General features: G+C 35.3%; 4 protein-coding genes across 5 annotated transcripts in view; 3 read left to right on the forward strand and 1 right to left on the reverse strand.

Annotated features, from left to right (window-relative positions):
- The window catches only part of LOC116006277 (Fanconi anemia group J protein homolog), a 10,492-nt gene extending 3,455 nt beyond the window's left edge, over positions 1 to 7,037 (forward strand). The window contains exons 11-29 of the mRNA XM_031246587.1: positions 72 to 77; positions 206 to 293; positions 418 to 490; positions 580 to 675; positions 1,020 to 1,128; positions 1,460 to 1,553; positions 1,626 to 1,709; positions 1,803 to 1,959; positions 2,134 to 2,312; positions 2,932 to 2,976; positions 3,237 to 3,265; positions 3,355 to 3,476; positions 3,899 to 3,946; positions 4,076 to 4,200; positions 4,295 to 4,623; positions 4,828 to 5,731; positions 5,878 to 5,931; positions 6,467 to 6,646; positions 6,729 to 7,037. Of these exons, the coding sequence (XP_031102447.1) occupies positions 72 to 77; positions 206 to 293; positions 418 to 490; positions 580 to 675; positions 1,020 to 1,128; positions 1,460 to 1,553; positions 1,626 to 1,709; positions 1,803 to 1,959; positions 2,134 to 2,312; positions 2,932 to 2,976; positions 3,237 to 3,265; positions 3,355 to 3,476; positions 3,899 to 3,946; positions 4,076 to 4,200; positions 4,295 to 4,623; positions 4,828 to 5,731; positions 5,878 to 5,931; positions 6,467 to 6,646; positions 6,729 to 6,758 (2,752 nt within the window). The 3' untranslated portion in view covers positions 6,759 to 7,037. The remainder of the gene's footprint in view (positions 1 to 71; positions 78 to 205; positions 294 to 417; positions 491 to 579; positions 676 to 1,019; positions 1,129 to 1,459; positions 1,554 to 1,625; positions 1,710 to 1,802; positions 1,960 to 2,133; positions 2,313 to 2,931; positions 2,977 to 3,236; positions 3,266 to 3,354; positions 3,477 to 3,898; positions 3,947 to 4,075; positions 4,201 to 4,294; positions 4,624 to 4,827; positions 5,732 to 5,877; positions 5,932 to 6,466; positions 6,647 to 6,728) is intronic.
- Positions 7,038 to 11,791: 4,754 nt separating this feature from the next.
- Positions 11,792 to 14,317, forward strand: LOC116005538 (stemmadenine O-acetyltransferase-like). Its single transcript, XM_031245754.1, has 2 exons — positions 11,792 to 12,490; positions 13,290 to 14,317. Exons 1-2 carry the CDS (start codon positions 11,823 to 11,825, stop codon positions 13,975 to 13,977), a joined length of 1,356 nt encoding a protein of 451 aa, XP_031101614.1. The 5' UTR covers positions 11,792 to 11,822; the 3' UTR covers positions 13,978 to 14,317.
- Positions 14,318 to 16,469: 2,152 nt separating this feature from the next.
- LOC116007246 lies at positions 16,470 to 17,901 on the forward strand. Its single transcript, XM_031247873.1, has 3 exons — positions 16,470 to 16,603; positions 16,698 to 16,842; positions 17,128 to 17,901. The coding sequence occupies exons 2-3, from the start codon at positions 16,731 to 16,733 to the stop codon at positions 17,643 to 17,645; spliced, it is 630 nt and encodes a 209-aa protein (XP_031103733.1). The 5' UTR covers positions 16,470 to 16,603; positions 16,698 to 16,730; the 3' UTR covers positions 17,646 to 17,901.
- Positions 17,902 to 18,564: 663 nt separating this feature from the next.
- LOC116006128 (dolichol-phosphate mannosyltransferase subunit 1) lies at positions 18,565 to 22,019 on the reverse strand. 2 transcript variants are annotated; one of them, XM_031246404.1, is made up of 9 exons: positions 21,809 to 22,019; positions 21,146 to 21,279; positions 20,586 to 20,685; positions 20,457 to 20,490; positions 20,312 to 20,388; positions 19,924 to 19,949; positions 19,673 to 19,837; positions 19,157 to 19,271; positions 18,565 to 18,982 (listed from the first exon to the last, which is right to left on the reverse strand). In XM_031246404.1, the coding sequence occupies exons 2-9, from the start codon at positions 21,238 to 21,240 to the stop codon at positions 18,878 to 18,880; spliced, it is 717 nt and encodes a 238-aa protein (XP_031102264.1). In that variant the 5' UTR covers positions 21,241 to 21,279; positions 21,809 to 22,019; the 3' UTR covers positions 18,565 to 18,877. The 2 variants fall into 2 exon arrangements, with proteins under 2 accessions (XP_031102264.1, XP_031102263.1); XM_031246403.1 differs by having other exon boundaries at positions 21,800 to 22,018.
- Positions 22,020 to 23,529: the final 1,510 nt, after the last annotated feature.

Raw genomic sequence — 23,529 nt, forward strand, 5'->3', positions numbered from 1 at the left:
CCCCCCCCCCCCCCCCCCCCCCCTTTTGGTGTCTTCTAAAGCTTCTGTGACTGTCAATATTGTTTATGTAGGGATTGGTGAGCAACTTTTGTTTGTTCATCCCAAGTCTCAATACATTATTCCCCTGAATAGATGCTTTGGTTGATTGTTGCTATGCCCTTTTCCATGTTAATTTACCTCAGTTGTTTGGTCAAGTAATTTTCAGTTGGACTGGTGACAAAGCTTTAAAGGAGTTAGAAGAAGCCCATGTGTCAAGACAGTGCTTCCCTATATTAAAAGAGTGTGCTACAAAGGTTGTCTCTTTAAAGAACTTAATAAACATAACCAAATATTACATGTTCAGGCATTAGTGTTAATTTCTTTGCTTTTGTTGTCACCAACTCACCATCATTACTGTCATTGTTACCTTTCCTTCAGGCAATTAGAGTTGCTTCTGATGCAGAGCCAGATGTAGCTCATTTGAGTGGCATGGCAGCAACAGTTCTGGAAGGTATCACATCTTGTCACAGATCTAAGTAATGCTGGGTTTGGCTATCAACTGAAATTTGTGATTTTTTAACGACTGTTTTTGCTGCACAGGGTTATTCTCTTCACTTAATTACTTCTTCTCAGAGAATGGGATTCGTGTATGTGATTATCAGCTAGCATTACGAAGTCATATCAAAAGAGTTGCTGGTATGTGGTTAGAAGTTAAATGGAAAGAGATGCCACTTGGTTAGTTAATTCTTATCCATTTGGAGTGCAGAGCATCCTTACAATCTCTGGTGAATGGATGTGGGTAATGGGCAGGTGTACTCTTAAATTTAATTTAAGAGTATCACAATATGTTAGAAATTATTATAAAGTAACTAGTTATATATGGAGTATCATACAGACCTTTGAGCTCTTTGCAGAGGAAATAATGCAGAAATATGCCTTTTTTTTAATTTTTTTTTTAAATATTATTTTAATACTGTAATTCAGTCTATAATTGATATTTCTCATCTTTTGTTGACTCTTATCACATTATACAACTACAGGAAAAGCTGATAGTAGTCCGACACATACATTTAGCTTATGGTGCTTGAATCCCGCTGTTGTCTTCAGAGAAATTGCTGATCGTTCTCTATCTGTTATCCTAACATCAGGGTATACATACATAATGCCTAACTGGAATCTTTGTGGTGATACTTTAATATTTCCTCATTTGTTTGGGTTCAATTATAAGGAAACTCTCATATAGTCCTATGCAGTTCTAAAGTATTAGCATATAATGATTTATGTAAGCACCTGTGGATATATTTTTTCCTAGGAATTTAGCACACTATACTTCATTTTGATGTTTTATTTTCTGGAGCTTATGCTAAGTTAGAGGTTTTTTATGCATCATATTTTGCTACTTCATAGTTACTTCTGTGCTCAAAATCTCTGCAAATCTATCTTAAAAGGTCATTTAGTTTACCAAAGGTTGCTCTTACAGGACTTTGTCACCGATGAACTCCTTTTCATCTGAACTTGGTGTTCCTTTTAGTACTTCACTGGAAGCTCCGCATGTTATAGACACTGAATCACAGGTATCATGGGCATCTGCTATTGCTATATTTATGATATAAATATAGTGCTGACTTGATAGATGTGAACTTCAGTTATGGGCAGCTGTAATCTCAAGGGGTCCTTCAAATTATCCACTGAATGCAAGTTATAAAACAGCAGATTCATATGCTTTCCAGGTACTGCTAGCCATTTAGGCATTTACACTAACATTTGACCATAACGAGTTAAGTCTTTCACCCCCTCTTCATTGCCATCCTTTCTTTGTGAAGGATTCACTTGGTACATCTTTAGAAGAAATATGCAAGGTTGTTCCAGGTGGCTGTCTTATATTCTTTCCTAGCTATAAACTGATGGAGAAACTAAGTAGTCGCTGGCAAGCAACAGGCCAATGGGATATACTAAATGCTAAGAAACCCCTTTTTGTTGGTAAGATTTGCTTATATTTATTGTTTGACAATCAGTACTTTGTTTACTTAAATGTGAAAGGATCAAATTGACTAGAAACTATGTACACTATGCATTTGTGGAAGAAAACTGATTTAGCTTGATTATGTTTACCAATACCAATAATTCTTTGTTGGCTGGCTTTGTTTTATTTAGAGCCAAGAGGAAGCCAGGAAGAATTTGAATCTGTTTTGAAGGGTTACTATGAATCCATTCACCGGGGACGTAAACCAGTCTTGGGAAGAAGGAAGGGCAGGAAATCTGAGAAGAATTTATCAGGATCTTCTGAAGATAATAAGAAAGGAGCTGCTTTTCTTGCTGTCTGCAGAGGAAAGGTATTCGACAGGAGCTTTTCTTCCTAGGACTCTTTTCTACCTTGTGTTTAAGTGCTGATTCCTATTAGATCTTTATGGATTAATCAGATTATGTTTTAAGTCACAAGTATGGTTTATTATGATTCCCACTTTTGATCTCAGTCATAGCATTGTACTGGACAAAAATTCCAGCTGGAAGTTATAATACTTACCATAACTGATGTGGGAATTCATTATTTGGCATACTCTGTTCAAGTCATGCCAAAGTGTCTTCTTTATTCTCATATTTGCATCTGTTGGAAAACAAAGTGCTATTAACATTCTCTTATTTTACTCATGGTAGAAAGTACAAGAGTTATTGTGTTAGTTGAATAGTCATGTCCCACAATTGGCAGATGTTGTAGAATGTTGAGACTCACATTGCCAATAAATACTAGGCGCCTAGGCTATTGTAATCTCCAACTCATGATGCCCTGTGGGTGGTATATATTTACTACCCATTGAACCACAACTTCATAATATTTCTTAACAGAATAAGAAAGGGAATGCAGCTCTTGCCACTTGATTTTGTTTTTATCTTTGATGGTATCCAAACTTCAAAAATTAATGCATCTTCTGTAATCAAACTTGGTTACTGCAGGTTTCTGAAGGCATTGATTTCTCTGATGAGATGGCTAGAGTGGTCGTATCCTTTTTCTCTTTTTTTTTTTTTTTTTGAACAATGTGAATATTTTTACTTGTTGAGTTCTAGTGAAGAATGAATTTGATAGTGGGTTTGTGTGCTTTATAGGCCATACTTTCACTTGGTTTCACAATTGAGATCTCAGTAAAGGACTTTCATTAAGATGATAATAGTATTCCTGTCAGAAGTGTAACTATTGGTTCTGATGTTTATTTAGCTAGAAGAGTTTCAATCTACTCATGGCTACTTAACTATTATTTCAGATAGTTGTTGGCATTCCCTTTCCAAACATGTGAGAAATCCTACATCTTCATTTTTATTTTTCTTCTCATTTATTTTGCTTGTGCATAATATCTTGCTTTCTGGCCAATTGATAATCAGAAATGATATTCAAGTTTCACTTAAGAAGAAATTCAATGATACATATAAGTTGTCCAAAAGCCTTCTTAGTGGGAGCGAGTGGTACTGTCAACAAGCATTCCGAGCTGTTAATCAGGCTACAGGTGTATATCTCACTGGATTCTGATTTAATATTTTTTAAAAAATTATTTTTCATCATAAATTGTTATATGAAGTGTTTTATCTCTATTTTCATGTTACTTCCAAATTGAGATCTAATGCTTATAAGCTTGCATTATGCCTCCACTTAAAGGAATTATCTTGAGGAGAATATAATTTATAAATTTAAACAGTAAATGTGTGATTTCTCATAATTCAGCTTTTTGGAAGGTCATTATCTTGAAATATATGGCAGGATAATGCAATTTACTCAATTTTTTTCTTCTTGTTTTCTTTGGGATTTTTATCCTTGCATGCACACTCCTGAATATTCCAATGGAGATAGTGTGTGTTTTACTAATTATCATCTTTTGTCATTATCAATTTTGTTGTATTTGATCCTTATACTTGCATTCTTTCCATGTAGGTCGGTGCATTCGACATAAATTTGACTATGGAGCCATTATTTTTTTAGGTACTTATATGATGTACATTTGTTTTTTCCAAGGAAGAAAATTTTGACAAAGGCTGGTATAGCAAGATTAGGCTAATTATACAATTTTTTTCTTCTTAAAGATGTTTTGAGGTTCTGTTTTACGTGCAGATGAGCGCTTCTGTCAGGTGAGGAATAGAGCATGCATTTCAAAGTGGTTGCGGAACTCAATTAAACAATATGACTGCTTTGATGATTCATTGGATGGATTAAAATCCTTTTTCAGAGACATCAAGGTACTTAATTGACAATTTTTTTCTTTTTGGGTGGGGGAGAGGAGCTGGCCAACTGCAAAGTATAATTGTTGTTGCTCTTTCTGCACTTAATCAGGACCGTATTGGGAAGCCAGATGATGCCTCGCAAAATTCTGTTGTTAATCTTGAAGATATGCCTTCTGCAAATAAGAGCAGAATATCCAGGAAAACCAATCAGAAAGTGAATATTTCAACTCTGCCAGGGGAAAAGGCAGAAGCAAATGATGCCAACAGAATTCAAAAATCTGCTGGCCTATTCAAATTTTCAAAGATGTTCACAAGATGTGACTTACCCAACAACCAAGTGAGTGCTGATATTCAGGGTTTCATTTCTCCTAGTGAAAAGAACTCAAAGGACAGCAGAAGTTATATTGATCTGGAATGTGAATCTCCAAATGGCTCCAGGTAGTTATCTTGGCCCTTTTAATATACTATGATGTGATAAATATTCATTTGCTACCCAGTTGCAAATGATTGCCTACCTTATCATTATTTGAAATTCCATTCTTCCATTCAGTTTGAAGAAACCAATAAACTGCTGCTCTATGTTCATTGTCTTATATAATGAGCTCTCATGTTATTTTGTAATGGCAATTAATATGTTAGTAGGTGCTCAGGAGAAGCATTCGGAGCAGCATGCACTGGTGACCCTCAATCTACCTTCGTAATGGAAACTCCTGGTGTTAATGGCACTCTTCATTCAACTTCCCCTGAATCTTTGTCCAAGGAATATTCCAATTCAACAATTATTCAAGAATCTGTTCAGGATTTAAATAACTTGACATGTGATAACATGTCTATATCAGATGTGAAGCAGGATCCTGAATCAAAATGCTTGGAGGTTACACCTGAAAGAAAATTTTGTGCAGTAGGTAATGGAATAATTCCTGATGTAGAATCATCTGTAAATTTTAGTGTGAATTCCCGTGCAGAGAAAAGGAGAAAACACTTAGATGTATCATTGGTTAGCCATCTCCAGGGAGAGAAACTTGATTCTGCAGTTGCCAGCACACCTATTGATGATTGCTCTCCACCCTCTATTGAATGTGATTCCATGTTTAGTCTGTCAGATGAGAATGGGTCTAAATCTCCTAGGTCACAAGCCCTGAATCATTGTGATAAATCATATTCGAAGTCTAGCCTTGCTATGGACAAGAGACTACAGATCTTTTGCTCTAGTTGCAGCAATGCATTGGGGATTCCTGAGAACAATTTAATAGTTAAGTGCTCAATGACTTCATCAACAAAGGTTCACCTAAAATCACTTTGGAAGAGGAAATCGGACTGTGATATGAGAACATCAAGCATTCCTATTTTGGTATCTGATATGGAATCAATTAATCGGCGAATCTACAATATAACCCGCGAAAGTATTCCTGCTCAGGGGATTTGGTGTAAAGATGATGGATGTGTATTCAAAACTGTCTTCTGCCCCTTCTGTGCCAACCCCAACAATTGTCTTGGATTACAGGTCATGGCTGCTGATGCATCAAATGTCCAATTTCTGAACAAGGTATTGTTTTCAGCAGTCTCCTCTGTTACAGTACATTGTCAAGCCCTATTCATGTGTCATCAATCCTTAAACATAGGGGCATTTGGCTTCATCTGTGATTACCTTTTCTAGTAACCAACAACCTTTCTATATTCATTTGTGTGCAGATACTATTTTATTCTGATTCCCTCTTGATAAAGGCAGCTGAAACATCAACAATGGTAAGCTCCTCATCTAGTCTTGTCCACTACTATCACTTTAGGATTGCTGTAAAGCTTACATAATCTCTGATACAGAACTACACAAGATTCCAACGTATATAATGTATTTTATGTATGCATAACTGCATACAAAGAAGCATAGTTGATCACACTTATAAATGGCCCATTTTCCACATTTTATAGTGGATTTGTGAGATATAGATCTTATGGTTGAAAAAATCGTTAGGCCCTCCTCGACAGTCGGGGGCGCCTAGGGTCTATGATAACCATCCTAAAAGGAAACACGGATTAAGAAGCTAAAGGGCAGAGCTAAGTTATCATCTGAAGAGATAACTTCAAGTCGTTCGAGAAATAGAATGGTTTTGCCATGCTCAATTAAAATTGAGGTCTTGTGCTGTTGTCCATCTTGCACGCCCTAAAATTCGGTCATACTAAAGGGTTTAGTTTTAGGGTCTATGATAACCATCCTTTTCATTTCTATACTGTCTGGCATGTTGCCCCTTTACTAACATTACATTCTTTATGAGCATTTTAGGATTTGTCCCCATGTCTTGGCTCTACCACCTGTGGAAAAGCTGGCCCTAGTTCCATTGAGAAATTCTCATACACTCCATATCAAAGTCCAACATATGTGAAGGCTGATCCTAGTACCATTGAGAATTTCTCATACACTCCAGATAAAAATTCAACAGGATGGAGAAGCACAAAGTCAAAGGTTAGACCTTGGAGTCAAACACTATAATCCTTCCATCTCTTTTACTTACAAAACAACTCATCACTTCCATTTAATGGTGCAGATGCGATTGCCAAAGAGAGGCCACCTTTAAGTGCTTTCTGTGGATGATTGTTGAGTCAAGCTCTTCCTACTTTTGGCAAGGTTTTTCCAGGCAGTTCAGGAAAGCACTAGGATGGAATGTTTGGCATAATTTCTCTTGTTGAAATTTATTGTGGTGATAAATATTTTTTTTTTAACCATTTTAATGGTGAGCGATTATTTTGTATGATACTACAAAAATGAAAAATTGAATATATGAGAAAATGATCATTTTTAAAATAAAAATCTGGATAAATATATTTGGGTCCGGGAATGTAAGTAGTGTTTGCTATATTGATTAACTCGATGAGCTAAGTTTGTAGCACAATTTGGTGAAAATCAAATTAACTAACCGAACTTATGAAATTCAATTAATTTGGTCTAGATATTAATTGTCATGTTTCTTCCCTTATCTGTGGAAATATAACTTAGATATTGTTAAGGCCTTAGAAAAGCAAACATCGGGGATTGTTTATTTCAATTCTCTATTTTTTCTTTACTAGTTTTCCAATTTTCATTCTCTTTTTCTTTATTTTTCTAATTTTTTGATTTCATTTTATAAATTTAATTTTTAAATAAAAAATACGTGCACCAATAAAAACTTTATACTAAATAAATTACAATTGATTACAAAATAAAATACGCAATAATAACATGTATAATTGTTATGTGAACATAAGTAATAAGTATATGAGATGTAAGGAAGCTCTCATACATCTCTGATACACAAAATCAGCTCCACAATTTTTTAGCCATGTAAGAGAGTTTCGAGCTGAAGATGGTTATCTGAAAAACGCCCAAAAGTTCCCCCTCTATAATTGAATGCAGTATTTATAGGGATAAAGGGAACACATGCATGCCGGAAGCTCGGTATGTGCGGCACGTGTGACCCATGCATAGGGGAAGATCGAAGGCTTTGCTAATTCTCTCACGTGTGCTGAGATTCTTGATACCCTCGTCTCTGCTGCGAATGAGTTGAACTAAGGGAATAAGGATTAACTTTCTAAATGGGTGAGGTCAGATAGTTCGCCCAACCTAAGATGGTGGGGGCGAATCTCAAGGCAGGAAAATACTACTGTCAGTTGAGTCCCTACTCGGTCAACTATCTTAAGTTGGGTCGGTCCGTTCTGAGGTCGGTTATGATCGAAAATAGTCCCTCACGATTCTCTGGTCCGCTTTAGAGCGGGCATGCGATATGTACACATAAGGAGCCCGGAGGATATATATTCCTGCCTATCACATCTAATTTTGAATTTTTAATTTTTAATTTAGTTTAGTATATAGATATACCAAATAGAGCCATTACCCCACGCGAAACTAAAGCTAGCCATGCATAGACATCATTATCATAATGATTAATTAATATTGTTAATGTTAATATTATATAAACTAATTTATGAAGATCCCAAGAATGGTTGCATGTCCAAATGTTGGCATCAACTGAAACTTAAATTTTAAACGATTGCATAAATGCATGCGTCATGCATTAGTCGAAGCCTAAATTAATTAAATTGTCACCTACTCTCTATAATGATTCCCCGGCCCCTTCAATTAAATGCTATCAACACTTGAGACAAATTGTCAATTCGTATAACCTTCTTTATATGATTACCTCATAACGTGTTGCTTCATCATTAGTTACAAAGATTTCCCTTTTCTCTATAGTAAATATAGATTATGGGACTATAAGTTTATACACAGTTTGAAAGTCATTTTGAATTAAAGTTCTCAATGCTGTGAATTTTGGTTATGGTATAATTTGCCTTGACCAATTTGGGTGGGTTGTCGTTAATTTTGATAAATTATTTAAATGTCATTTTGATTTAGAGTTCATAATGTAAGGTGAACTTTGATTTATTGTATAATTGTCTGATCTTGACCAACTTGGTTGGGTTGTCCCTACTAATCTTAAATTCACAGTACACATGACCCTGCCTCTAGAGCTAGAGCTGTTGTGTATCAATGACTAATTATAATTATATTATTTATATGTCATTGTCCTACTCTTTCTCTATTTGTTAGTCTTAAACTAAACTTGTAATCTCTTGTAACTTTCCTTAGAATCCTAGTGTTGTGAGTTGCGTAATCAATCCACTAGTTAAATCCTAGTCTTAATATGCGCACAAGGAATCCAAATCAAATAATCTTGTACACTATCAACTTCAGTCATGATATTGGTGGTGCTAGATTGTGAGATGGGATTTTATTTGAGTGTACCCCTATTTTATATATATAATACTTTAACAAAATTATAGTGGAGGGACTGGAGGCGATTCTTCCTACAACAATCACGCCATTATCAGATTCCAAAGACAAACTGCCATGTAGATGTAGTTAATTTCTCATTCATGTCACATCCTGCATGCATATCATCTCATCATCAATGATGCATCAAGTAGAGTGGCATGAGTCTATAGCCTGATTTAAGGGCGTTTATGATAGGCAATAATACAAACCTCAAATTTTAGAGGGTCCAATATTTATTTTTTACCTAACTACTTAAGAAATAATTTTTTTTTTTAGAGTTAATCCTAAAACACATTAATTTTATCCCAAATCACTTATCTCCTAATAATTATGACCTAATTAATTGAGCATGACAAAACCATTCTATTTTTCTAAAGGCACAGATGATGTCTCAAGTCTTGAATCTGCAGAGATAACTTGGAATAAAAATCATATATTTTTGTATTAATTTTAAAAATTGTACTTATACTTTTGGTAGGACCTCATTTATTTATAAGAACGGAATCACAAAAATCCAAATTAAAAATCGAACCTGCATGAGTCAGCATTTGTAATTTGTAATATGGTTGGCAGTGAGGATAGGCCAAGCGGCAAGGTGTGGCACATGATGATCTCAACTCTCAAGCCATCCACGAAATTAAAGACAGAAACTAGGTTGCAAAAACCCATGCAAACTTAGATGCTACTGTTGTAATGTGACGACAGATCAGATAATTAGATAATTTCATGTTTGGTGCTGTGGCCTCTACAACATATTTAATTAATTGCAGATAGATGACTATGAACAAGGATTATATTATCCCATCATTAATTAATTAATTAATTTCCCATCCATAGTTTAGTGCGATACTTTCTAAACTAACTCTTTGTCTTTTAACCATGTACGTAGATAGGAATCTTGTTGGGAGACTTCTCCATCCAACATGCAAAGTGTTGATTTAACGTTTTATATGATTAGTGTGGGATGCTGACGCTTTCTATTAAATATAATATAGAGACTAATTTAGACAAAAAGGGTACACACCTGCAACGACAGAACGGGATTATGTCCATAGTAAACAGATCTCTTGTGTGTACTTACATTTGACCATGTCTGTTAAATCATTGAATTACCGTGATGGACTTTTGAGATTAGGGATTCAACTTTTGAGAGAAAGGAGAAGGAATATAATACATCATTTTTCATAGACCAATACCTCATTAAACTCACGGATAAAAACACTTTATATATCATTGTACATTAAGGGCCCGTTTGGTTCGCGAAAAATATTTGAAGGGAAGTGGAAGTGAAATTCCATGGAAAAGTAGTTACCAGGAAGATAGATTCTATTGTTTGGTTGGTGGAAAAGAAGTTACTGGGAATATTAATTCCGTTGTTTGGTTGGATTTAGAATGTTAAGGAATAATAGATAAAAAGACTTATTTGCCCTTATTATTATTATTATTATTATTATTATTAAATATTACCTAAAGCCCAAACCAGTAAACCAAAACCCACAGCTCCTATTATTATTTATTTCAATTTGAGGCCCAATAATAATGATAATAAAATTAGGTTTCTTCCATCTTCACTCATCCATGTCGTCAAAGCAGCAGAGCCGCAGCCGACGGTCGAAGCAGTCAGCAGAGCCAGAAACTAGAGGGCAGAGGCAGCGTAGCGGCGAGGTGGAGGTGCGGACTTGCGATTGGCGGAGGTGCGACGGCGACTGGCGGAAGCGAGGCGAAACGCAGGCTGGCGGAGACGAGGTGCAGCGCAGAGTTGAAACTGGAGGAAGATGAATCTGAAACGAAAGGGGGAAGAAAAACAGGGGTAAAATAGTCTAGCCAAATAGCTTTTTCTTCCCATCACCTCCGGAAAACAAAATCCGAGGGTCTACCTCAGATTTTGTTTTCCTCAAAAATGAGGAATTTGAGTTCCACTGGAAAATAAATTCCAGTGAACCAAACATGGGAAACCAGCACTTCCTATGATTTTGAGGAACCCACTTCCCCTGGAAAACAACTTCTTGCGAACCAAACATGCCCTAAATGATTGGAGAAACCCACATCAAATATGGCTAATTTTTTTTTCTTTTTAAAATTTCCACCACAAGTGGATAGAAACTTGCAAAAAGTCTGATGGATATTCCACCAAAGTTGTTGGTCACTTTCAAGTTTCAATAGTGATAAATATTTTCGCCCACTTTTGATTAAAATAGTCAAAAATAGCAACTATATATAAATTTTCAAAATCTAACAACTCAATGCTTTTTATTGTAAATTACACATTTTCAACCATTTTAGATTATTAAAAAAATTCAAATTAAAATTAGAACTTATTCAATCATGGTCCCGTAATTTCATAGTGATAACAAAGTCCATCACGCACATTATGAATCCTAATTTCAAATTATGTATTAAACTAAAGATATATACTATGTTAATAGGAATATAATAATACAAATAGTGAACCTTCATGCATATAGATATATGGTAAATAGAGCCATTACCCACGCAAAACTAAGGTCATAGACATCATAATCATAATGATTAATTAACATACACTGTTAATGTTAATATTATATAATAAACTAATTTGCCAATACTCTCTCCCAATAAAGACGGTATTGACGGTCAAAGCCAAAGCCTAAATTAAATTGCATGTGCCCATGTCATAGGTTCAGTCCAACACGGCTGTATAATTGCATGTGCCATGCATTAGTCAAAGCTTAAATTAAATTGTAAATTAATCTTATCATGATTGCTTCATCATCTTAAGATACTATTTTCATATTTTCCCCTTTATATAAGCCTTACTAAGTTTCCATTGTATATTGACAAACTGAAAGCCATGGAAGTGGAAATCATCTCAGAAGAGTTGATCAAGCCATCACTTCCAACCCCACCTCACCTCACAACATTCAAACTATGTCTATTAGATCAGCTCATCCCCGCCCCTTACGCCCCCATTGTTCTTTACTACCCCAATCTCGACCCTTCTTACACCGACCACCAAATCCTCCAAAGACTACTGCTCTTGAAGCGCTCCCTGGCCGAAACTCTGACGCGTTTCTATCCCCTCGCCGGAGTTATCAAAGACGGCGACGATCTCTCCATCGACTGCAACGACCGCGGCGCTTTCTGTGTCACCGCGAAGGTCAACCGTGATCTCTGTGAGTTCCTTGGCCGGCCTGATCTTGAGTTCATATCTGAGTTTCTGCCTTGCAGGCCGAGTTTTAGTGGTTCTTTGGCGGGGACTGGGGTGACTAGTGTTCAAATTAATGTGTTTCTTTGCGGTGGGGTTGCGATTGGGTTGTGTGTCTCGCATAGGATTGTGGATGGGTCTGGGTTGAGCAGTTTTCTGAGAAGCTGGGCGGGGACGGCCTGTGCGGCCAAGGAAATTGTGTTGCCGAGCTTCGTCGGGAGTTCGCTTTTCCCCGCCGAGGATCTGTGGCTTAGAGATGCGTCCATGGCCATGTGGGGCTCCCTGTTCAAGACCGGAAAGTGCATCACCAAGAGGTTTTGTTAGAAAAATTATCTATTTTTGTGATATAATTTTTTATTGAGATATATTTCAATTTGGGTCGAGTTAAACTGAATTCAAGATAGTTAGAAGTTTACTTGTCATACCATCATGGTTGCAGTAGGGGTTAGACACTAGTCGGGTGCCTATCGCCTAAGCGGTCCCACAATACCTATGCGATGACCTACAAAAATGAAAAAATAATACGTGTGTAAGTGTATGCCATATATATATATATATATATATATATATATATATATATATATATATATATATATATATATATATATTATATCTCTTACTTTTCATATTTATATAAATAAATAAATTTAAATATCTATAAATATAACAAAAAATTAACAAGGTCGACTCGTTCGAGTTAACTCTTAACTCGGCCGAGTTGGCCGTCAACTCGACCCAATCGGCCGAGTTAGGCGTTAGGCGGCTGCCACTTAGACGGTGCCTTAGGCGGGAATTTTTGCAACAGTGCATACCATGGACCATGCTGTATTTTACATTGTGAACCTTGATAAAAAAATTATGTGTCAGCAATTGACATGTTTTATACATATAGTTGTAAATAAATAATTGAAAACATGTTAACATTATATGTCTGCAATAAATATATCCTGCACCTTCAGTTAATCATTCATGTGTAAGTGTAACACATTACACATAAAGGACTAATCACAGATACATAAATATATAATCTGAATGTTATTTTGGATCAGGTCTTAGTCCATGGTATAATTCGCTCAACAAAATGAATAATGGTTGGATTTCTTCTCCCTACAGGTTTCTCTTCGATTCCTCAGCAATCGCACGCCTCAAAACCATGGTGGCAGCCAACGTGAGGCGCCCGACGCAGGTCGAGGTTGTCTCCGCATGTATCTGGAAATCCGCAATGCAAGCCGCTTCCGATCAAGATTCCGGCAAGCGTTCTTTACTGACGCACTTAGTAAACCTACGAAAAAGGGCGGCGCCGCCGTTCTCAGAACACGCGATGGGAAATCTAATCTGGGTCGCATCTGCCCAGACCGCAACAACAAGAAGCGGAGGAGGAGATTTACCCGGCCTAGTCAACCAAATCCGAAACTCCATATCCAAAATCAACGACGATTACGTGAAGAGGCTGAGGGGCGAGCAAGGGCGGAACCTAATGCGCAAGACCATGAAAGACATCGAAGATTTCGGGTCGTCCAATAATGGAGCGGCGGGGTATCTGGGTTTCACGAGCTGGTGCAAGATTGGGTTCTACGATGTTGATTTCGGGTTCGGGAAGCCTGTGTGGGTTTCTCCCACTTCCTCAACTGGGAGTGGGGTGTTCATGAACCTCGTGGTGTTGATGGAAACCAAAAATGGGGATGGAATCGAAGCGTGGATAACGTTGGACGAGGAAGAAATGCGAAGGTTTGAGGAGAGCCAAGAGCTCCTGGGCTTTGCTGTCCCAAACTCTAGTCCTCTTCAACACTTTTTGGTTTAATAATTGTTAATTATGTGGAGACTTGAAGAGTAAGTCCAGTATTTTACCTTTCGAAATATAATAGTATAAGAAAATAAAATTATCCGTTTGCTATTAGTTATAATTTTGACATAGTGATAGCACTTAGTAGCAAGGGTTTGGAGTAAAAATAATGTATATTGAATGTGCATTATTTAATAGTATGATCCACACAGCTGTGTGAGCCATGGTCCATACAATAATGATTGAATGGAGTTCCTTAGCTCCAAAAAGCGGGCTTTCCTTCTTGGGTGTCAAATGCTTAACTGTCGTTCTACTGTAATATAATTAATATTTACAACAAAAATTTCACCACATTCTACATCGATGATGATGATGATGTTATTAGATGATTAATTATTTCGATGTAAATGTTATTCCCTCCGTCCCATTTTATGTATCTAGTTCAGTTAACGAAATTTGACTGAAGTTATTGTTAATTTAATTTTTATGAGTATTAAACAACCGTTAAATCAGGATCAAATTGGTAATTTCATTATAGTCAAGGAACCATTTCAGTCAAAAATTAATTTCCGAAATGGTCCCTAAATTAACTATAGAAAAATTATCTATTTGGTTCCGATTTAACGTTTGTTTAACACCACAATAAACGGAGGACCAAATTGATTAATTTTTTCAAAATCGAGGACTTAATTGGACAAGAAAAATTACCGAGAACTAAAGTAGAGAAATTCTAATAGTCGAGGTACTAAATTGGTAATTAACTCAAATTAAAATTTTAAGGCATTTTGTAAGCAAACCATCATTTCATGGTTGGAAATTGATGGCGGTTACTTTAAGTAAAGTATAATGGCTTCAAGAACAAAAAATTCATCGCATATATAAATAAATTCAATTACTTGTCACATCATTGCTTTTCAACTTATGATAATCAACCCCAACTAATTCTAAGTTTCAATTCAATATAAGTTTTAACTCATTCTAATTCTAAGTTTCAATTCAATATAAGTTTTAACTCATTCTAATTGAAGGGTCGGTTTGAAAATTCAAAAAATGAATTTCGAAAGGTTATTTTTTTCATGAATTTTCTCGTATTTGAGTATTCTAAGAAAATAAAGTCAAAGGAAAATATTTATTCTGGTTAATAGGAAAAATTCAATTTGACAGAAAATGTCTTCCTAGATTTTTATTCGAAAAACATTCTTTAGATTCTTATTTTCTCGTCTCTCTTTTCTCTCATCTCTATTCAAGCTAATTTTCATATTATTGTTATCACCACCCCCTAGGTCGTCGTTGTCGTTGTTGTTGTCGTCGTCGTCGTCGTTGTCGTTGTTGTTGTCGTTGTTGTCGTTGTTGTTGCCGTCGTCATCGTCGTTGTCGTTGTTGTTGTTGTTGTTGTTGTTATCTGGTGCTCTTTCCCGACATAAGATGTAGACTTGTTGGTGGTGTTTAACGTCGTGAACCATCTTTGACTATTCAATTCCGGTTGCTAAATATTTACATTCTCCGGCGGTCTTCATCTTCTCTGGTGCTCTTTTCCGGTGTTTGACATAGACTTCCCAGTGAATTTTGATGTCGAGAAATCAATGTCATGTTTCAAATATATTGGAACCATCTTGTATTGTTTTTTCATGTTAGAATATATTAGAACACATACCATATAAAGAAGACTTTCAAGTTTCAAAGACTAATAACACAAAACAAAACAAAAAATTGAGGCTTTTTTTTTTTTTTTCTGTTTTTCAGAGGTCTCGAAGCCTTTAGACCAGTGGACAGGTGATTACGCAAGACTGCAAGAGAAGGGCTGAGGAAGGGGTATTAGAACGTGGATTGACATTTTTGTCCTTCAAATTAACGTTATTTAGATGACTTTTGTAACAGATTACCAAATTGAGAATAATTGTTCAAGTCAAATACCTAATTTTCAAAGCTTGTGACTAAATTACACAATACTTAATAATTGAATGACCAAAATAGGTATTAACTCATCCAATTATAAATTGGTTCATGTACTCCAAAAAAAAAATACAAATAAGGTCAGCTAATATAGTAAACCCAAACCAACCCAATCAAATTAGCTAGACAATTTCATGTATTAAACTAATGCCACATTTAACCTATTGCTTATTAAAAACAAATTCTATTTATAAATACAAGCATTTCTAACCTCTTGCTATTTTTTTTTTTCAAATTAGTCAATTTTAATCTCAAATGTCAGCACTTTCTCATAGGTGGACATTTTAAAGTCGATTTAATCATTTAAAAAAAAATTAAAGTAATAGAATTAATAATTGAAAATAAATAAATAAAAATTGTTATTCTAGACCAAAAAGTCATATTTTACCTATGTTCAGGAAATTAACAGAGGAGCCTAAATAATGACATCCTAGTGCAGTAATTAGTAAAAGCAGCATAAAAAAGTAATCATTATTTTGAAATCTTTAATTAAGGAAGGTTTTGTATCAAAATCAAATCATATTTATCTTTTCAATTCCGAATCGTCATTTAGTGAATATGACCGTTGATAGATACGCTCCCCCGCACCCTTCCCCTTTCCCAGAATTCAAACTCATATATATAAACACAATTTCTCCATTAAACTATTCCAACAAACCACAAACATCTATCGCAAATTTCAGAGCTTCAGGCGAGCTGCTCCCCTTCTTCTTCTACATCCCAACAAACCACAAACATGCTCTGTCTATATATCTAATCTTTTCTCGTCTTTTTGTTTTCTTCAGGATTTTTTTGTTGCGAGTTGATTGAGTTCCTCCATGTCCAAGATGATGTTGAGATCCAGCAAGCCGCCGCTTCCGAGATCTCCGATTCGTCTTCGCTCTCGCCGTGCGCTCCGGTCTACCACAAACACCCTTCAAACTCCTCCAGGTATTTTAACAAAATTAGAAAATTGTATGCACGGCTAGGTCAGTTGATTCGTAGAAGCGATTATGAGCAAGGATCTAGCCCTAGTAGTCCCAGTATAAAAGCCTAATGTGGTGAACTCTATGGGAATTAGACAGTAATCCTCCCACCTAATGATTTCTGAATCGTCTTGATTTATCATCTCTATAAATTTTGTCTGTCCATATCTGAGACGGGTGAAGGATTTCGTTTTTGTGGTTTTTTTTTTCTGTTCTTTTTGTATGACCCTTTTTTTTTTGGATTGAATAGGTTCTTTGACAAAATCTCAGTTGCCTAATCCTCGGAGTGACGTTGAAGAATGGGAGATGCGTCCGGAATACCATACAATTTCCTGTGAGCTCCGGGCTTTGGCAAAGATGGTGCAGCAAGAAATCGGCAATGGAGATGGGGGAAATCCTGGGAATGAGGAATACTCATTGAACCCCAGAAGCCCTTTGTTTGAGAGGGGGAGGTTGTATGAAGAGTACTCTGCTAGGAGGAATGAGAGGCTGAAGAGAAAGAAGTGCGGCGAAGAGAAGGCGGCGGTTTATGGTCTTGGTGTGAGAGTTGAGTCTGCTAAGAAAAGGGTGGTGCAGAGCGGCCGGAAAATAGTTCCGGCGACTCCGATGACGGCGCAGAGAGGAGGAGAGAAGCCGAGGTATATGCTGAGAAGCATGACAACAAGCAAGGAGAATAAGAAGCCTCCTCATTTGGCTATGAGTGTTGAGAAATCTGTTGGGGGTGGAGAGAAGAAGAAGACTGCAGTTAGAAGGTCCAGGAAAATTTGATTTTAAAGATGTTTGCCCATCCTTTTTTTTTTTTCTGCCTTTTAATTTTCGGTTTCTGGAGTCTATTGCTGCTGGTTGGTAGTTGTTGTAAATTGGGCTATATGATCATATGGATTTAGGATGACAAGCTTTGAAGACATTGAAGAGGCTATAAGTGTTATAGCTTCAATACAATTTGAATTTTTAGGCCTTGGAGCTAAATATTGAAAATTTTCGATGTTGAAATTTCAATACAATGTTGAATTTGAGCTAAAAATTTTAATACAATGTTAAATTTGAACTAAAAATTTCAATGCAATGTTGAATTTGAAGATCAAAAGGCTTAACGGGTGGAGAATAACATCCACCTGCTAGTTGAGCAAAAGCAAAGATACAATGTTGGAGCGTTGAAGACATTGAAGAGGCTATAAGTCTCCTAGCTTCAAAAGCAAAGATGTGTTGGAGTTTTGAAGATATTGAAGAGGCTATAAGTCTCCTAGCTTCAATACAATTTGAATTTTTAGGCCTTAATACAATGTTGAATTTGAAAGATCAAAAGGCCTAGCGGATTGAGAATAACATCCACCCACAAATTAAGCAGAAGCAAATACAATTTAAATTTTTAGGAAATACAATTTGAATTTTTAGACCTTGATACAATATTGAATTTGAAAGATCAAAAGGCCTAGCGGGTTAAGAATCACATCCACCCACCAATTAATCAGAAGCAAAGATGAAGAATTAAACAAATGAGACAATATGTATTATAAGTAAACGGTTATAATATATTTCTATAACTCTTGCACTAAAGAGTTTCCCTTTGATTTTCAAATATACCATTTCATGTCTAACCCGCCAATTAAGCAGAAGCAAAGATGAAGAATTAAACAAATGAGACAATATGTATTATAAGTAAACAGTTATAATATATTTCTATAACTCTTGCACATGTTCATAAAGAGTTGCCCTTTGATTTTCAAACATACCATTTCATGTCTAACATAATAAGATCTCTCAAAAAAATGAGTTCCCGCTGAAGAGAGAAGGCAGCATTAGAAGTTAGCAAGCTGAAAATCCCACCAACAATTTTCTCATTGTTTAATATCATGGCAAAATGTGACTAATGCAAAATTAATCAGTTGAAAATCCCAACAACAATTTTCCTATGAGACATTTCATACTAGTTGAAACTGTCAACTCTCAAAGTTATATCAGATGTGGTCAGGCTGCAAATTCTATCGACTTGTGTGGAATCAAGTTGTAAACAAAAGATAGACGAGGCCCTTAAGATACTCAACTATTTCTGATCCTCCCAGCTTGGAACTGCCAAATACTCGATCAACAAAAGTAATAGGAACCTGTAAATGGTGAAAGGGAGAATTTAGCTTCATCTGAACATTAAGAAAATAGCAGGCAGTGAAAGGGAGTATACATCATCATGCCAAATTGAAAATTTTCTGACTAAAAAGATTTTTTTTTAAGCATGCAAGTTCAGGAATTATATCCAACTTCATGCTATTATATTATGCTACCTCTTCAATGTGATAACATTTCCTGGAAGCACGGACTATCATCTCCATTTGAAAAACATAGCCTTTACTGACACATGAACTTATAATGTCTTCAAGCACTGATTTCCGGTAAAGCCTTCAACATATGCAGAGCTATTGTTAGTTTCGTTTCAAAAAGTGATGGCCAAAATGGGCAAAGGCAAACACCAAGATGTATATATTAGATACTCTAACACAGAAAGAAGTTTGGTTTGGTATTATTGACCTCATTATATGCTAAAACAATTGCAACACAATTTAAAGAAGAAATGCCTCTTTACAAATTTAGCATATACAAAATTAAAAAGAAAAAAAAAATCAAAGACAATTATTTGGAGGGAGAAAAGATTAATTCAATTTGCTGATATTTACATTTCTAATTTTCATTATTTCCTGGAGTAGGTCAAGGGGAAACATGGTTTTCATAATTCATGACAGTCATGAGCTGAGTCTGTAGTTAATAAGATAGCGGAATGATCTACTTATCAAAAACTATACCGAAATGATCCAGTTAAGTCTGATACACCCGGCCAAAGAAGTGTCTGTGCAAGGACGTTTGCTCCTCTACTTGTCAATTTGCGCATGAGATTCCATCCATGGACACCACCACCCTTAACATAGCGAGTCCCAGTGACAATATCTGCACCTGTCTCCATTTGTTTCCTGAATTCAAACATATCTCTCAATTATGGTGCTAAAAAAAGGAAGACAAAAAGGATTACAAAGTTCAGCCAGAAACATAGGCTTACTTTATAAATCTTGGCAGGTATTTTGGCTGCAATGAAGATGTAAACCAAAAAAACTAAATGAATAATTTGGATTTACAAAGCCAAAGTATAGATCAATATTTTTAGTTGTTCAACATACATTTGACAAATCAAGAGCAGATATACAAAACACAAAATATAGATGTAAAAAGAATGCATGAAGCTGTTAGGAACATATGTGACCAAAAAAATGCTAGTTAACTTTTAAGTGGGTAATTAGAAAAAATGAATTTTCATGTTTAGTGGACAACACTTTGAAATAGTGATGAAAGCATCACATTGAAAACTTAGAGATTATCACATGCATTAAACAGAGATAACTTTAAAAAGAAAAACTGTCAATATGTTTAATGTTCCAGAGAATTCTTACATGGTGGGATAGATCTGCATCCATAATGACAACAAAATCTCCAGAAGCATACTTCAAACCGTGAATATATGCAGTACCTGAAAGAAGGTGCACTCAGTGACTGATTAATGATAATCAGTTCAGCAGGAAAAGTACAAGTAAATACCTAAACCAAGTTTTGCAGGTCGAGGCCTCAAAAGCTGCAACCATTGGATGGAAAAAAAAAAAAATGAGTCAACAATTTCTACCAATATGTAAGAAACAACTCACAAAGAACTAACTCAAAATTACTGACAATGCGATCTTCTCCAAATACCCGCTGCAATTGTTTGACAATATCTTGAGTCCCATCAGGACTTCCATCATCCACAACTATAATTTCAAAATCAACATCCCTACCCAGGAAAAACAAATTACTTTTATAATACTATATACTAAGTTTGGACCTTATATATATGTAAGCACTAAAAAGAATAATGCAGAATAGAAAATGTCTATCAAAAATTGCACAAGATGATTATCTATGCAGTTCAACTATGATCAAAGAGCTATAGCAACACTATAAGATGAAACGCCACAAATTTTCACAAGAAAAAGTAAAAGAAGTTGCAAATAGCAATTGTTATACTAGACTAGAAGCAAAGCACGACAAAACTGTAATACTTAGAACTTAATCAAGAGCAAGATCGCCAACAGCTTTTCAAGTTAATAATCCAGAATGAGCTTATAAATTACTGTATAGAAATATGACAAACCGAATTGTATAGCTGAAGAAATCTACCGTAAACCAAGAAATGAAAACATAAAAACTACAGCATGTATCTTTGTAGAGAGAGAGGGGGAAGAAGAGATTACAGGAGATGTTTGAAAATGAGGTAAATGATGAGGGCGATGTTGAGGCGTTCATTGTAGGTTGGAACAATTATACTGAACTTGGTCTTCTTCTCCATTTGCGATCATACGATTGAAACCGTGTAAAAATCAAAACTCTGATGAAGAGAAGACTAGGTTAGAGAAATCAAATCGGAGTTCGACCCGGACTTGACCCGGCGCATCCGGGTTATGCTTACGTCTGTATAAGTAGGTCCGTAGGGGTGACTGGTGAGCCGATGCCTTTTTTTTAAATCTTATAACCAATCGAAACCGGACTATACCCACATAACCAACCGGTTTCGATCGGTTTTTCGGAAAAACCGAACTTGTTTATCATCCTCAATAAATAAAAATGCAAAATTACAATCTTGTTTCACACTAAATAAAATTAGTGTAAGCAAAAAAAATCCTAAAGTTAATTCATTCCAAAATTCAAAGTTCATCAATATTAACAGGATTAACAAAATGGAAATATCAACATGCTTCAATTTTTCAAATCAACACTGGACAAAGTGGAGCCTGGAGCCCTGGACACTGGAGGAACTGAGGAACCCAGCAGGCCAGCAAATCTGTAGTTTTTTTTTTATATAATTCAAAGTGAACAAATACTCAAATAAAGATTAGTCTGCAACTTACCTTTGATTCCTTTGAAAGGCTTTGATTATTGAATCATTGATTCGTGAGCGCCGAGCGGTGAACGGTGAGGAGTCTATTCTCGGAGTCGTAGAAGACGTAGAGAGTGAGAATCACTGAGTCAGAGAGGAAAAAATCAGGAATTCACGAGAGGCAGAGAGGATTGAGGAGTGGTTACTCAGGTTAGGGCTTGTTTGACTCTTCGAGAAGAGAAGCTGAGAGTTAGGAATTTAATTGGGAGTTAGGATTTTAGGATTAGGAATTTACAGGGCATTATTATTATTATTATTATTATTATTATTATTATTATTATACAATAATATAAATATCTAAAATCTAAATTAATTTAAAATTTTAATATAAATTATTAATATTGAGTATCTACAAATAAAAAATATTAATTTAATTAAATAATTTAAGTAAAATGATCATATAAGCTCATGTACTAATTATGATTGCTTATTCAGCACATGAACTAAACTATGTTCGCATACCCAAATACAAAAATCAAACTAAAATACTCAATTTCAGAAAACATGTATGTCGGCCACTGGTTTGCCTGTTGCAATTGACGAGTGTTCACCATTGAAGATGTGTCTCCCGTTGACTAGAGTCTCTCATTGATGAGATAAAGATATGCTTGAAACCTATATTTTATGTGTATATTTTGAATATGTTTTAGTGTCAGTAGTATTATAAATATTTCACATGAAAGGCTTTAGAAATATTTTAACATACTCGCTACTATTTTCACGTGTTCACCATAGTATTTTCATAAAGTGTATAAGAATGATGATTATTGGTCTGCAAAGTGTTTGATAAAATGTGCAAGTGGGGATTTTTTGTATGTAATGTGTATGATAATGTGTAAGTGAGGATTTTTGTTTGTGATGTGTCAGAATTAAGCAAGTTGTGGTTCTGCTGGTTGTTTGTCTTGTTTTAATTATTTAAATGTTTTACTGTATGTTGTGTGGGGTTGTGCTTGTAAAACATTACTTTAATTATTCACTTGCTTTACTTTTTCAACATGTTAAAATCTATGGAATTAATTATTCACAACGGTGAAATCTTTATCCAAAACATTAGGCTCCATTATATAAATGATGAAATAGAAACAATAGAAGTAGACCCAAATTTAATTTGTTATTCATATCTTTTGAAGTACATTACATATCAAAGATGTGGAACAATTAAATACTTATCTTATAAACTCCCACATGAATGCTTAGAGTCTTTAAGGATTCTAGATAAGGATCCTAGCAATTTACACTTAGTCCAATTAGCTTCATCCCTTTCTTTTTTCTTTTTTTTCTTTTTTTTTTAAGTGTGATATATATGTTGAGCGTGGCAAGAGTGATTAGTTTGTGTTTACCTTGGCCTGAATCAATTCATCCGGAGAAAGTGCAAACAGAGAATGTGCAGAGGCAAATGTGACCAAGAATGTTACTTTTGTAGGTATTGATATATGACAAATACCCCATGTGTACATGTCATTTGTGCCATTTTTGACAAAGGTAGACAACCTAAAGCTTGCCTTTAGAATAAATAATTTTGTATAATTTAATAATTTTATTAACAATTTTGTCAACTTTGTTCTCTATATTTTTCAAATAGATAAAATTAAGAAAAATATATAACAGTGAACTATAATCGATAAAGTTGTTAATACCCTCTCAGTCATGAATTCGATTCTTGTCAACACGCTTTCGATTGAATTCGTCATATATAATTTT

Source organism: Ipomoea triloba, chromosome 15, assembly GCF_003576645.1.
Source record: "Ipomoea triloba cultivar NCNSP0323 chromosome 15, ASM357664v1".
NCBI classification, from domain to species: Eukaryota; Viridiplantae; Streptophyta; class Magnoliopsida; order Solanales; family Convolvulaceae; genus Ipomoea; species Ipomoea triloba.